This window comes from Schistocerca americana, chromosome 1, assembly GCF_021461395.2.
Source record: "Schistocerca americana isolate TAMUIC-IGC-003095 chromosome 1, iqSchAmer2.1, whole genome shotgun sequence".
Lineage (NCBI taxonomy): Eukaryota > Metazoa > Arthropoda > Insecta > Orthoptera > Acrididae > Schistocerca > Schistocerca americana.
In genome coordinates, this window is record NC_060119.1 from 812,362,250 (window position 1) to 812,375,891 (window position 13,642).

The following is a 13,642-nucleotide window of genomic DNA, read 5'->3' on the forward strand; positions in this document are numbered from 1 at the left end:
GTTTACGTATACGATGAAAATTTAATTTTGATAAGAGACATGAATTTGAAAGTAAGAAAAGGAAGAAAAGGGAAGAAGATGCACTTGTCGATCATTCAGTCCATTCATTAACTTATAGTGTTTCAACTCTCAATCTTTCTTCATATTATGGACAATAGGACATTATTATAACACTTAGATGAATTTATTCACTCATTTGTGAAGGGCCTATTTTTTGATAGTAGACGCACCTTTTTGTCCCCCCTACTGGCATACACTGGAAACAAATCGTGCAAGACTTGTTCACAAACAAACACACAGTTTTCATTCATATATTGTGCTTGTCTTTCTTAATATGGTATAGGGAACAAAATCTATATTAATAAATGACTAACCCAGTTGATGGTTCAGAGTCCTAGTTGTAGTTATCCTATCTAAAAGCTTTCAGGGTAACAAAAATTTTAAAAGGTTTAACACAGTGAGAGAAATATTATAGCTAGAAACCGGGTATATGTCTTGAGGCAGCATAACTCACTGCAAGCAAATTAGCCAGAATTCATTCACCCAGTATTTGTGAATGAGTGCATTCAGTGACGTGCAACATACTTTACACACAATTTGAAACCTTTACAAAACTTTTTCTCACTAACGTGCCCCCCCACCCACAGAAAAAAAAAATTGCTTACTGCATTTTTGCTGCTCAGGCAATAAAACTGCTCCATTAAGCATGATGTTTTAAATTATTATTCTTTATTACTAAGTCTTAAAGTAGTAGATGAGAGTGTCAAAAGTCAAAGTAGTAGATGAGTTTTGCTATTTGGGGAGCAAAATAACTGATGATGGTCGAAGTAGAGAGGATATAAAATGCAGACTGGGGATGGCAAGGAAAGCGTTTTTGAAGAAGAGAAATTTGTTAACACTGATTATAGATTTAAGTGTCAGCAAGTCGTTTCTGAAAGTATTTGTATGGAGTATAACCACGTATGGAAGTGAAACAAGGACAATGAATAGTTTAGACAAGAAGAGAATAGAACCTTTCAAAATGTGGTGCTACAGAAGTATGCTGAAGATTAGATGGGTAGATCATGTAACTAATGAGAAGGTACTGAATAGCATTGGGGAGAAGAGGAATTTGTGGCACAACTTGATTAGAAGGAGGGATCGGTTGGTAGGACATGTTCTGAGGCATCAAGGGATCACTGATTTATTATTGGAGGGCAGCGTGGAGGGTAAAAATCGTAGAGGGAGACCAAGAGATGAATATACTAAGCAGATTCAGAAAGATGTAGGTTGCAGTAGGTGATAAAGAAGCTTGCACAGGATAGATTAGCAAGGAGAGTTGCATCAAACCAGTCTCTGGACTGAAGACCACAACAACAACAACAACAACAACAAATTTTGCAGGCTGTATCCACATACAACTGCAAAATTATATCACTGTACAACACACAGTTCATGAAATATGACATCATAAACATTGTGATGCATGGAAAACTATCTTTTGCCTAAAACAGAGTGCAAATTATCTCAATATATTCATTGAGCTATTAGTGACTTCCAAACAACTTTAAATACAATTTCAATCCTTTTCCAAACTTTTTCTCGATTACATGCTTAACATCACACTTTTAACAACTTAGCCCATTTGTAAAGTAATCAGAAGTTTGAAGCTATTTTCTACATGGCAGGTCTATTCTTTAAAGAATACGAGGTTTAGTGGTGATGTACTAATCACGTACTATTCCTCTCATCAGTTTGCTTAACTGTGCTTAATATACATTGTATAATATTCAAAGATTATATTTTAACCTTATGGGAAAAGGCTGAATTTTTGTACTAGAATTACTGATCGAACAGTAATTAAACCAAGGGTAACTGACACATGCCTACTAAAGGTAATTCCTGAATGTCCGGACCACAATCAGCTTGGATATAACCATGTCGACGAAAAACTTTTTTGTGTGACTTGTTGCTTCAATGAATTTGTTTTTCATTACTTTAATTTAAGCCTACTGTCATCGATGGCATTAGCATGTCACTTACCCCTTGTTAATGATTTCTTCTGGAACATTGGCAATACAGTTTCCGAGTTTTATGTGGGACTTCACAAAACATGTAGTACGACGAGCATCAAATATTACTATTTCCAGTTTGTGGTCCATGAGAAGTTCAAAGAGCTTCTCACTAGTGATACTGGACTCTGAAAAAAGTAAAGTGCCCAAGGTACGAAGTTATAACACTTTGCTAGAGCCATACATAGTTAGTACTAAAATGAACTATAAACAATCACATTAATTAAAGGAATGGCAATGAAGTTACTGTGTTTGTCAATAGCAAATTACCAAGAATCTACTAAACTGCATCTGCTCTATTACAATCTTCCCTATCACAACGTAACAAATAGAGATATCTCACATGGATTACAGAAGAGTTTGTATACAATTACTTCTGTACAATCTCTGTGTGTGAATCTACGATTTTTCTGTGAGATGTCAGGCTTTTGGTTGCGAGTACATAATATACAAATACAGGTTCTTAACTGATTTAAAATTCCTAAACAATAACAGCTGTTTCAGCACAGATTAGAATATCAAACAATTTTTACAGTGATAAAATATTTAGTAAGAATGGTCTCCAAAGCATCAGTCCCTTGGAATTAAATATTTAGCAGTAAAAATAACAACTTACTGAGTGTTTGAAAGTCTCATAAACAAGATTGAGAACTTTGTGCCCCCCCTCCCCCCAACTCATACACACGTGTATGGCTATAATGTGCTGGCTGAATACACCATGCTGGAGTGCTGGAACTGCAGTCCTGCCGCTTGACTGGGGTGATGTGTTGTTTTCAGTGGGTTTGGGTGAGGGGAGAAATGATCAGGAACAAGACGGAGGGTTGTGGAAGGATGCCTGACAGCTGGGAAGGAGATGCAGTTGGTGCATGGGAAAGGAATACAGGAGGGAGATGCAGCAGGCACACAAGATATTAATGTGACACAGGCACTAAGACTGGTGAATTCGTGCAGTGTACAGTCACAATAACGAGGAGGAGTAGATTGGGAGGAGGAGACACAACACAGTAATAGGAGACTTTAGGGAAGAGAATGGGAGTGCAGTATTAGTGAAATTAAGCTCTTGGGTCAGGGAGGAGTTGGGTGTAGGACAGAGGGTTGGCAGTGAATGAGGCCATAAGGTTTATTACAGCAGAGTTGGTATATGACATGACTGCTTTCACAGGTGACCCCAATTCTGAGGGGATAGGATAAACCTGTGACAGCACTCAAGTCAAATATGGTGTGTGATGTATCTGACAATTCTTACACCTGGGTCTTCCATAGATATTTGACCCAAGTGGCAAGGAGTTGGAAGTGGGTGTCAAAGTACTATCCTGACACCCATTACGCAATATCCAGTCCATCCCTATGCCACACCTACTCCCAATTCCTTGCCACTCTAGGATTTATCTGAAAGCTAGAAAGTTCTCATTCTTGTTTATGTGCCTTATCACAACTCAATGCCTTTACTATTCAGAGTTCTTACCATTACTCCTAAATATTTGCACTCCAGCATGACTTTCCGATGCCAGATTTTGATATTACACAGTTTTCCTACATCATAGTCCTACATATGGAGCTTTTGACAAACAAGAATGGTTTCAAATCACACATGAAATTTACAGCTTAGAATCAAAACTTTGAGAATAGTAAGCCCTCTGTACCTCTATGAGGGACACAGCCTTGTTAAAGACCTAACCGTGTGGGCGGAGAGCTATTCTCATGTGAAGTAGAGAGCTATACAATTGTAGCATGGTCACTGTAAGGGGCGGACAGACCTTAGCAGATGAACCACACATAGAGTGCCCCACAATGCTATATCTCTCCTATATTCACTCCCTAAGTCCTTCCCCAGTTCACCGGATAGCCAACACAAGGTATGATGCGACCCTTGTTGAGGGGTGCATCCTCTGGAATACTGGACAACATCCCTATGTAATTAGTCTTGCATCGCAAGGGGTTTCACTGTGTCAACTGAATAAATCCCCTATTCTTTGTGGATTGAAATGGAGAACATGGAACAAAACAAAACTAAAACTGAAGAATGGCTTCCTAAACATAAATAGAGGGAACTAAAAGGTCTTTAACCTGAGACGTCCAAAAAAGTACGTCTCAGAGTGAAGAGGGTACTCAGACCTCTTCTACCTCTAAGACAGGGAACAGAGAACAAGGAAGCAGTCTAATGTTTCCACTTGCCAGGATAAATGGATAAATAGAAACCTGAGTAAAAAGAAAAATAGGAGAAACAGGCCTACAGCACAACAGCCTTGGTTTTGAGGATGGTGGTTTTCCAACAGGAATATCATGTGGTCAACATAATCTCGCAACTTGTTCAGATGGCTGTCTTTGAGAAGGTTGGGGAGGATGCTAGTCCAGGTCCCAAACTCAAATGGTTTTATCTGGACAAAGGTGCTCTTTGTCAGCAAGGGGATGGGAACAGTAGCTTGGACTAGACAGGTGGTGCCCAAGACATCTCCATGGTATGAGGCAAAGCTGCTGGTCAAGACAACAGCTGAGCTCTTCAAGACTGCAAAGATATCAATTTGGGTACTCAAATTCCTCCAGGATACTCCTCCAAAGACTTTGTTTGAGAAAGTACAGGTGCAGAACCAGAACATCTTGACAGGGGACAGGAGGGTAAACAAATGAAAGCTTGTATTAGGCGGGCTCAGAGTTCTCACAAGTTGCCATCGGGATAACCACACACATCAGAAGTAACTATGGCAGCAAGTTGGATGCTGCAAGTGTTGCAGATAAACCTATGGCACAGTAAAAAGCAACTACCACCCTGAGTCGTCGACTGGGAATACAGGAGATTTATGTGCCCCTGATCCAGGAACCCTATCTACATTGCGCAACGGAATTAAAAAAATCAGTCTTTCAAAACTATAACTGTCTCCCGTTCCAATGAATCAGTTTGAACTTTGGCTCAAAGGTGCCTAAAACCTTCTTCTGTAATGGTGCAAAAGTGTGGCACCCTGCAACATCACACTTGGGCATGACGATGCTTCAAACAGCAAGGTGTTGACACACGTGAGAACAAGGCCATAACTATAAGTTCATGTTATGTGCAAAGAGGGTTCATAATGCCACATTGGTACCAAATTTCACTACAAATCTGGCTAAAGCCACCATGGAAATGTCACTCAATGGGACGGTCATCATAGACCCTCTTACTAACATTTCATTCCTTCTCTTGGGACCTCCGCAATGGATGTCAGAACTATGATTCCCAGTGTTAAAATCACAAGGTTTTCTTATGAGTGGCCGAGCAAAACATTTCATACACACTGCCACTCAGAATCAAAACAAAAAGGCCTCAGGGGATAGCATAAAGGACATTCTTGAAACAACCCCTCTCTGTGACATGTTGATTCCCACACAACTCACAGTAAAAAATGACTGTTCGCAGTGTGATGAGCAACAGGAAAACATTCTTGACAACCTCCTGGTCGACTCAACCCTTCTTGACAGACATCATATGGCTGCATCCCCACTGAACATGATTTCACACCTTTGGAGTGTTGTGCAACCACAGTTTCTGCTCTGTTGCACAGGTAGTAACCATTTGAGACCATTAAAACCCATCTGATGAAATCTGAACATGATCTGAAACAGCAAAGGGTCCTTATGCTCCTTCTGTCCTACAGTTTCATGCCCTCCTAGGGCAGATGCCAAATTGATGTGTGTGAATAAAATAGCAAGGCGTGCCTATTAGACCCTCACCAGTTTGGCAAATCCCTCTCTGGCACTTACCCAAATTTATTAAGTACTTTAAAACTGTACATTTATAAAGAAAACCCGTGAAATACTCCTAGGCACCCAATGACAAGCAACTGGCCTTGGAGGTGTGTCAAGTGCTTGCCTACCTGCAGGTGCCTCGGGCTACTTTGCAGATTTTCTCTGTAAAGGTACATTTTTAAAATTCTCAATAATGTGGGCAGGTGCCACCGAGGGATGTGCCAAACTGGGGAGGGTCTAACAGGATTCCTTTGCTGTTTTATTCACGCATGTAAATACTGCACACCTCTGTGATAACACCACAGAGGAGCATGAAACTGGAGAACTGAAAAAGTATGAGCCCTTTGCTGCTTCAGATCATGTTCAAATTTTGTCAAATGGTTTTGAATGGTCCTCAGTGATTCCACCCTGTACATCAGAGCATAAATTGTGGTCACACTGCACTCAAAGGGTGAGATCATGTTCAATGTTGTTGTAGCCCCATGATGTCTGTTGAGAAGGGCTGAATTGTCCAGAAGGTGTCAACAGTGACAAAGGTTGCCCAAAACATCTTCCTGTTGCTTGTTGCATTGTGAACTGTCACTTTCGACTGCAAAATCTGTGGGAATCAATGTCCCAAGGAAAGGGGCAATTTCATTGACGCCCTTTATACCATACCCAGAGGCCTTTCCATTTCGATTCTGAACAGTGGTGTGTCTGAAATATTTTCCTCAGCCATCCATAAGAAAACTGTGCGATTTCAATGCTGGGCATTGCCATTCTGACCTCCATTGCAGAGGTGTCAAACAAAAGGGCGAAATGATTAGAGGGGCTGTGGACAACCTTCCCATTGTGTGACACAACCATGGTGGCATTGGGCAGAATTTTGGTGAAATTTGATGCCAATGTGACATCATTAACCTGCTTGACACATCACATGAACTTCTGAGTGCTGGCCCTTTTTATGTGTTTACATCTTGCTGTTTGAAGCGTCGCCGAGCCCGGGGGTGGCATCTCTGGCACCACACTTTTGTACCATTACAGAGGAAGGTTGTAGACATGCTTGAATCAAATTTCAAACTTGTTAGTCAGAATGGGAGACAATTACAGGATTTTGAAACAGTGATCCTCTGATTCTGTTCCACAATGTATAAAATGGGAGTGTTTCAGACCATGGAGGAACTGGAGGTAAGTTGATTTATACCAGAAATCTAAATAAATCCAGAAAATGTATTTATGTTAAAAATGGAATTTCATTTATGGCAGAGGTGGACTTCTGTTTGAAGGACTTAGTGACCACCAGGATGAAACAATGTGAGGAACGAAGCACAGGGGAAATTGCATTAGCCTCAGCTTAGCTTCTGTACCAGGACAGTACTACTCCTTCCCAGGAAGTGGGAAGACTGATACACAGGTGTTCACAGCAGAATGGACGGCAACTGGTTGGTTATGATGCCAATGCCCGTAACACGGTGTGGGGAAGCAGTGACACCAATAGCAGAGGTCAGCACCTACTCGATTACCTACTAGAAAGCAATTTGAAAAGCTTGAGTAGGGGTAGGGAACCTACCTTCAAGACCAGAAGAAGGGAAGAACTAATACGTGAAATAAGGGAAAGACAACAAATCACCTGAAGCAGATCAATGCATGAAGCACAGAGACATGTATCAGAAAACAGTAGTCACACTAGGTTTCAAGCACTAGCTCTTTTTCTATCAATAGCACACACATTCACAGACACACACACCCCCACACCCCACAGGCACCCAAATGCACACTCCCATAGCCACAGCAAGACTAATTACTGATACCCAATTATGAGAAGCAGGTGCTTGAGCTGATGGTAGGGGGGAGGGGGTACGGAAGCATGCAAGGAGGTGGTAGTGGGAAAGAGGCAGATCTTTGGCCATATGACTTCACAGCCACATAACACGACAAAAAGAGTACAGAGGATACAGCAGAAATAGATAAATAGATGTGTGTGTGTGGGGGGGGGGGGGGGGGTGGAGATGAAGATGAAGACATAGAAACTGAGGGGAGGGAGAAGGAAGACGTATAAAAGCAGTCATTTTACATGCCAGCTATGCTGCAATTACTATACTGCATTCTATGTAGGCATGATATGTAACCAACATGAATAGCCGTCGCCAAACTGTGTCAAACCACAAACTTGACTAGCACCTAACTGTCAAACATACGGCACACAACAAATCCTGCACTCTCACAATTCCTCTGCCCTGAAGCTCCGCTAATCCCCCCCTCCCCCGCCCCCCTTTTTCCTTTTTCAACCCACCTTCATTCTCTCTCCCCTTCCTTCCTTTCTCCCCCTCCCCCCCCCCCCCCCCATTTTTTCCCTGTAACCTCTGTACTCCTTTCATCTTGATGTGTGGCTATGGAATCATCTACCCAAAGACATGCCTCTTTCCTGCTACCACCTTCTTGCATACCTACTTACTCCCTGCCCATTTCCATCAGCTCAGGCAACTGCTTCCAATAATCGTATAGCAATAATTACTCTTGCCATGATATGGGAGTGTGCATTTGGGTGTCATTGTGGCAGTATGTGGGCATGTGTGCGCTATTGCTAGAAAAATAGCTAGTCCTCAAAAGCTAGAGTGAATGCTGTTTTCTGTTATGTGTCTCTGTGCTCCACGCATTGATCCACTATAGGTGAGCAGTTGCCTTTCTCTTATTTTACGTATTGCTCCATCCAGAAGGGAAGAAGTAGTAATGACATAACTTTTGGGTCCACTCTAAAAACAATGGCATGTGGTGATGGAGCCATCCTTAGCTGACCACATGTACCTTAAGTTTGAGGTTGAAATAGGTACTAAACAAACCATGGCCTACAGGAATCCTGGGAAGACAGACTGAGACTCATGTGGGGTATACTTAAGCTCACACTTCCCTGAAGTCAGAGCTTTGATAAGCAACACAGAAGATTTTGAGGCAATGCAGTGATATCTGCCATTACCAGATCATATCTAGAAAACAGCAAGTGCAAGTGCACATACAGAAAATGTACCTTCATGGAATAACAATGAAGAACTGCAAATGAAGCAAATAAGAAGACTGTTAAACCTTGCAAGAAAGAAAGGAATGTGGCCAAAATACTGGGAGGTCCAATGACAGTAAGGAATATATATATTGACAGGCCAATGTCAAAGTACCCAGATTAGTGAACAGGGGTCGACAAGAGGTTCGTGAACTTACATAACTTATTGACCGAACCGCCTGTTTCTGAGCCAAAGCTATCATTTTAGAATGGGAAGAGTTTTCCCAAAATACAGGGTGTACATAAAGTCCAGGAATACTTTCAATTATTTATTACACAAGAACTAAACATTATACAGATGTCATACATATTGCATTTTGAAGAGAAACTGAAAGTTTTTTTTACAAACATTTGATATGCGAACCATGAGTGACTCGGAAGACATCAATATGATAATCGAATTCTTGCCATACCTGTCCCAGCATGGCATTGTCGATTGTGGTAGTCGTTTCCCATATTCTCTCCCAGAGGTCTGCTACATCATCTTTAGTGTGTCCCTACAGAAAAAAGTCACACGGAGTGAGATCTGATGATTGGGGAAGCCATTTCACGAAAAAGCTGTCCCCATGGCCGATCCATCGATGCGGCAGCTCCGTGTTCAGGTACCCACGAACTTCACGATGAAAATGGGGTGGAGCCCAAGAAAGAAGAACGGAGAGTCCAATTGCATTTGAGGCATCAGCCATTGCTGCAACATGACGAAGTAGGAATATCCAGTGACAGTGCTCTTGGCAAAGAAGAATGGCCCGTACAGTTTTTGACATGACAAAGCACAACCAACCCATTGTAACGAATTTGTTGTGCCAGTGGTAAGTGGCCTTACTTGTTGATGGCCTCTTACCGTACTTGGTTCTACACATCCGCTGAACAGCTGTAGCACACCTGTTTTTGTCTAACTCCAACACACAGCAAGCTCGCTCAGCACCTACACTCACCATGTTTGCGACTAGTGCTGACTATCACCAAATTACCAAACTACGCTGTGGCAGTATACATGAAAAAAATACTTTCAGGGTTTCTCTTCATAATGACATGTGTATGATATCTGTACAATTCTTGGTTCTTGCGCAATAAATAATTGAAAGTGTTCCCAACCTTTACGCACACCATGTATAATACCACACGACATAAGTGAATGAAAATAAGCAAAGTATACTAATTTTCACATTGAACGGTCACTTACTTCAGATATTATTCGAATAGTAAAAATGGCAGCATTAAGTTTTTGAACAAGATCCTGAACGTGGGCTTTCCATGACAGTTTATTATCTATCCGAACACCTAGAAATCTGAACTGTTCAGTTTTACTAATCATATGTAAATGCTTTGAAATTAAAACATCGTGTTTTGTTGAATTGTGTGCTAGAAACTGTAAAAACTGAGTCTTACTGTTATTTAGTTTTAGTTTATTTTCTACAAGCCATGAACTTGTCATGAACTGCCTTATTTGAAACCATGCCAATGTTGCACACAACAGCCTTAACTACCAAGCTAGTGTCATCAGGAAACAGAAAAACTGTCGCACAAGAAGCTGAGTAGCAACGTGGTGTAGTGGTTATGATACCAAACTGTGGCATGGAGGGTCGTGAGTTCTAAACTCACCTGGACTGTACAATTTTAATTTCTATATTCAGTTCGCGTGCATTCTAGAAGTATCCACAAATGTCAAGAATCATTGTACTGGAATGTCCTGTAGCTGTATATATACTGTATGTGTTCTGGCCAGAGGCAGTTTGCTCCGTGCTCTTGTATGTGCAAGTGCTGAATAAACCTTCGTTAAGTGAAGTTAGTGTTCGTCAATCATCTAATTACACTTTCTTCTACATGACATTATTCTGGTGGAGGCACCTGGTATTGGAACTTGTGATAGCGCACATTATCGATGACACAGTGGCTCCCATCAGGCCACGACAGAGCCACCGTTTATGTGGTGAGAAACCCGAGTTTGAGCCATATTCACCAGATCGCAATCTATTGGAAACAGAAGAAGAGGAGGATGTTACGATGACAGCAACTGTGTGCCACCACATGAAACATCCTTCCAGGTTCTCTGGTGACGATGGCCAAGATCCAAACAAGTGACTGAAGACATATGAGCGTATAGCCAAATTTAATAAATAGGATGATACCATGTGTTTCGCTAACAGATTTTTCTACTTGGAGGGCACTGCCAAGCAATGGTATGAGAACAACGAGGAGAAGTTCACAAGCTGGGAAGTATTCCAGGCGGAACTGCGCAAGTATTTCAGCGACTCACAACGACGAAAGTGCAGGGCTGAAGATAAATTAAAGTACAGGGCACAGTGTCCATGAGAAACTACTGCATCCTACATTCAAGACGTCTTGGAGCTGTGTAAAATAGTGGATCCTAGAATGAAGGAGGAAGATAAGGTTGCACATCTCATGAAGGGTGTTGCTGAGGACATGTATCAAGCCCTACTCCTGAAGGAGGTTTCAACAGCAGACGACTTCATAAAATGGTGCCAGTATATCGAGACAATGCATCAAAAAAGAATTACATGCAAGAAGTTTGAGCAGCTTCCAAACGTTGTAACGATGTACGTGATGGAGGAGCAACTGTTTCACAAGTGGTGTTCATCAGATAGTGAGAGCGGAAATCCAGAAGGCACTTGGATTGCACAGCGAGCAAAAAACCGAGACGCTTCAAGAGGTCATAAGTGAGGAAGTGGAACAGGCACTGAACCCAATATCCCGTCCTTCATTTCCCTTTAAAATGGTGAAAAAGTCGAGACCCAGGTGGAGCTACGTTCCTACAATGCTGCATGAGGAACCTGTCTGCGCACCATGGAAGAGTGACGTCTGGAGGGCCCAGGATAACCAACCACAATGTTTCCACTGCGGACAACCAGGACACGTGGTGTGCTATTGTCGAGAAAGGTAGTGGATATTTGTTGACACCTGCGCCAGAAGACTGATCTTAGCCGACACCAACTCCTGGGCAACGAAGATGAACAAGAAGATGTGGATGCAGGACGACACAGGTCAACATCGCCGCAAGCTAGTGCTGGAGAGGATGCTCGCCAACACGCCGATCAAGTTCTCCATCACCGCTTAGAAGCTCCAGCCTATCACCTACCTGCTGCAACCTGGAAAACAAAGGGTGTGACCTTCCTTGAAGGTGAGGCTACGGCCCTCCATCGATCACTACAAAAATGATAGGAAACTACATAGATATCCTCATGGATGGCCGACCAGCCCAAGCTCTTGTGGACTCTGGAGCAACATATTCAGTCATTTCGGAAAAGTACCGTTGCCAGTTGCAGAAAACCGTATTCATCGACAACAAAACATCTCTGCTGAAGGTGGCTAATGGGAAATATGTAAAACCTACACGAAGATGTACCTTTCTTGTGGGTATAAGTGGCCATACACAGCCCTTAGAATTCATCATGTTACAAGAATGTAGCCGTGATGTCATTCTCAGATGGAACTTTTTGAAAGCTCCTCAGGCAATTATAGATTGTGGTCACTCGAAGATAAGGGACAGGAAGATGCGAATCCGAGTGTGTGGAGACTGTGTGCTGAATGAAGTGATCATTCCTGCAGCCAGCGCTAGAAAGGTAATTGTCACGTGTCGTGCCATGCATCAACCCATGGATCTTGTAGTGGAATGTAAGAGAAACCACTGAAGAATAACTTTGTCATCCCAGCCTCTGTCATCTCATTTAAGAATGAATTTGGTGAAGTGTGGATAGTTAACTGTCACAGAGAATTGCAGATCCTTCCAAGACACATGTGCATAGTAATTGCTGAGCCATTAATTGAAGAACAGCTGAGCATCATAGAAACCTTCTATGCCAAATCTGTGGGCAAAATTAGTGCTACCACTACGAGACAAGATCTTCTAGCCCGACTGTCACCAGATCACACTAAGGAACAACAGAAGAAGCTACTTGCCATTCTTCAAGAGTTCTCTGAATGCTTCAATCCACAGGTGAAGAGCCACTTAGACAAATTGGCAGTGAAGCACCGGATTAGCACTGGAGACCATCAACCAGTAAGCCAGAGAGCGTGCCGTGTGTCAGCAACAGAACGTCGAATAATTTGCGACAAAGTAGAGAAAATGATGAAGAACGACATCATTCAGCCTTCAGTTGGCACTTTTGTGTTGATTACAGGAAGCTTAATAAGGTAACTAAAAAGTGCATTTACCCTCTTCTACGAATTGATGATACACTAGATTGTCTGAAGGGAGCTAAGTTTTTCTCAACCATGGTCACGTTATTGGGATACTAGCAAATCGAAGTAGATGTGGCTGATCGTGAGAAAACAGCATTCATCACCCCTGTGGGCCTGTATGAGTTTAAAGTAATGTCATTTGGTTGGTGTAATGCATGAGCAACTTTTGAACGGATGATGGATAATCTTCCAAGGCAACTGAAGTAAACAATGTGTCTTTGTTATTTAGATGAGATTATGGTGTTCTCAGAGACATTTGATGAACATATAAAAAGACTGAGGGTCGTTCTTAAGTGTCTCCAACAAGGTGGACTGAAACTTTAAGTGTCTCTTTGGAGTAAAATAAATCAAAATATTTGGACACCTTGTGTCAAACGAAGGTGTGCGGCCAGACCCAGAAAAGGTGAGATCTATAATGGAACTTCCTTTTCCTAAAAGTATTAGAGATGTGAGAAGCTTCCTCAGATTATGTTCTTATTACAGTCGTTTTATCAAAGACTTTTCTATCAAACCCAGGCCATTCCAAGACATGTTAAAAGCTGATCCTAAATTTGTCTGGGGTGCTGCTCAACAAGATTCTTTCGATGTGCTGCAAAAAGCTGACGACTGACCCTGTACTTGGTCTATATGATGAGAG

General features: G+C 41.9%; 1 protein-coding gene across 1 annotated transcript in view; it reads right to left on the reverse strand.

The window, feature by feature from the left end:
- The window catches only part of LOC124545982 (ubiquitin carboxyl-terminal hydrolase 8), a 226,904-nt gene that overhangs the window by 137,153 nt on the left and 76,109 nt on the right, over window positions 1-13,642 (reverse strand). Inside the window, exon 4 of the mRNA XM_047124950.1 lies at window positions 2,023-2,179. Coding sequence (XP_046980906.1) covers window positions 2,023-2,179 — 157 coding nt within the window. The remainder of the gene's footprint in view (window positions 1-2,022; window positions 2,180-13,642) is intronic.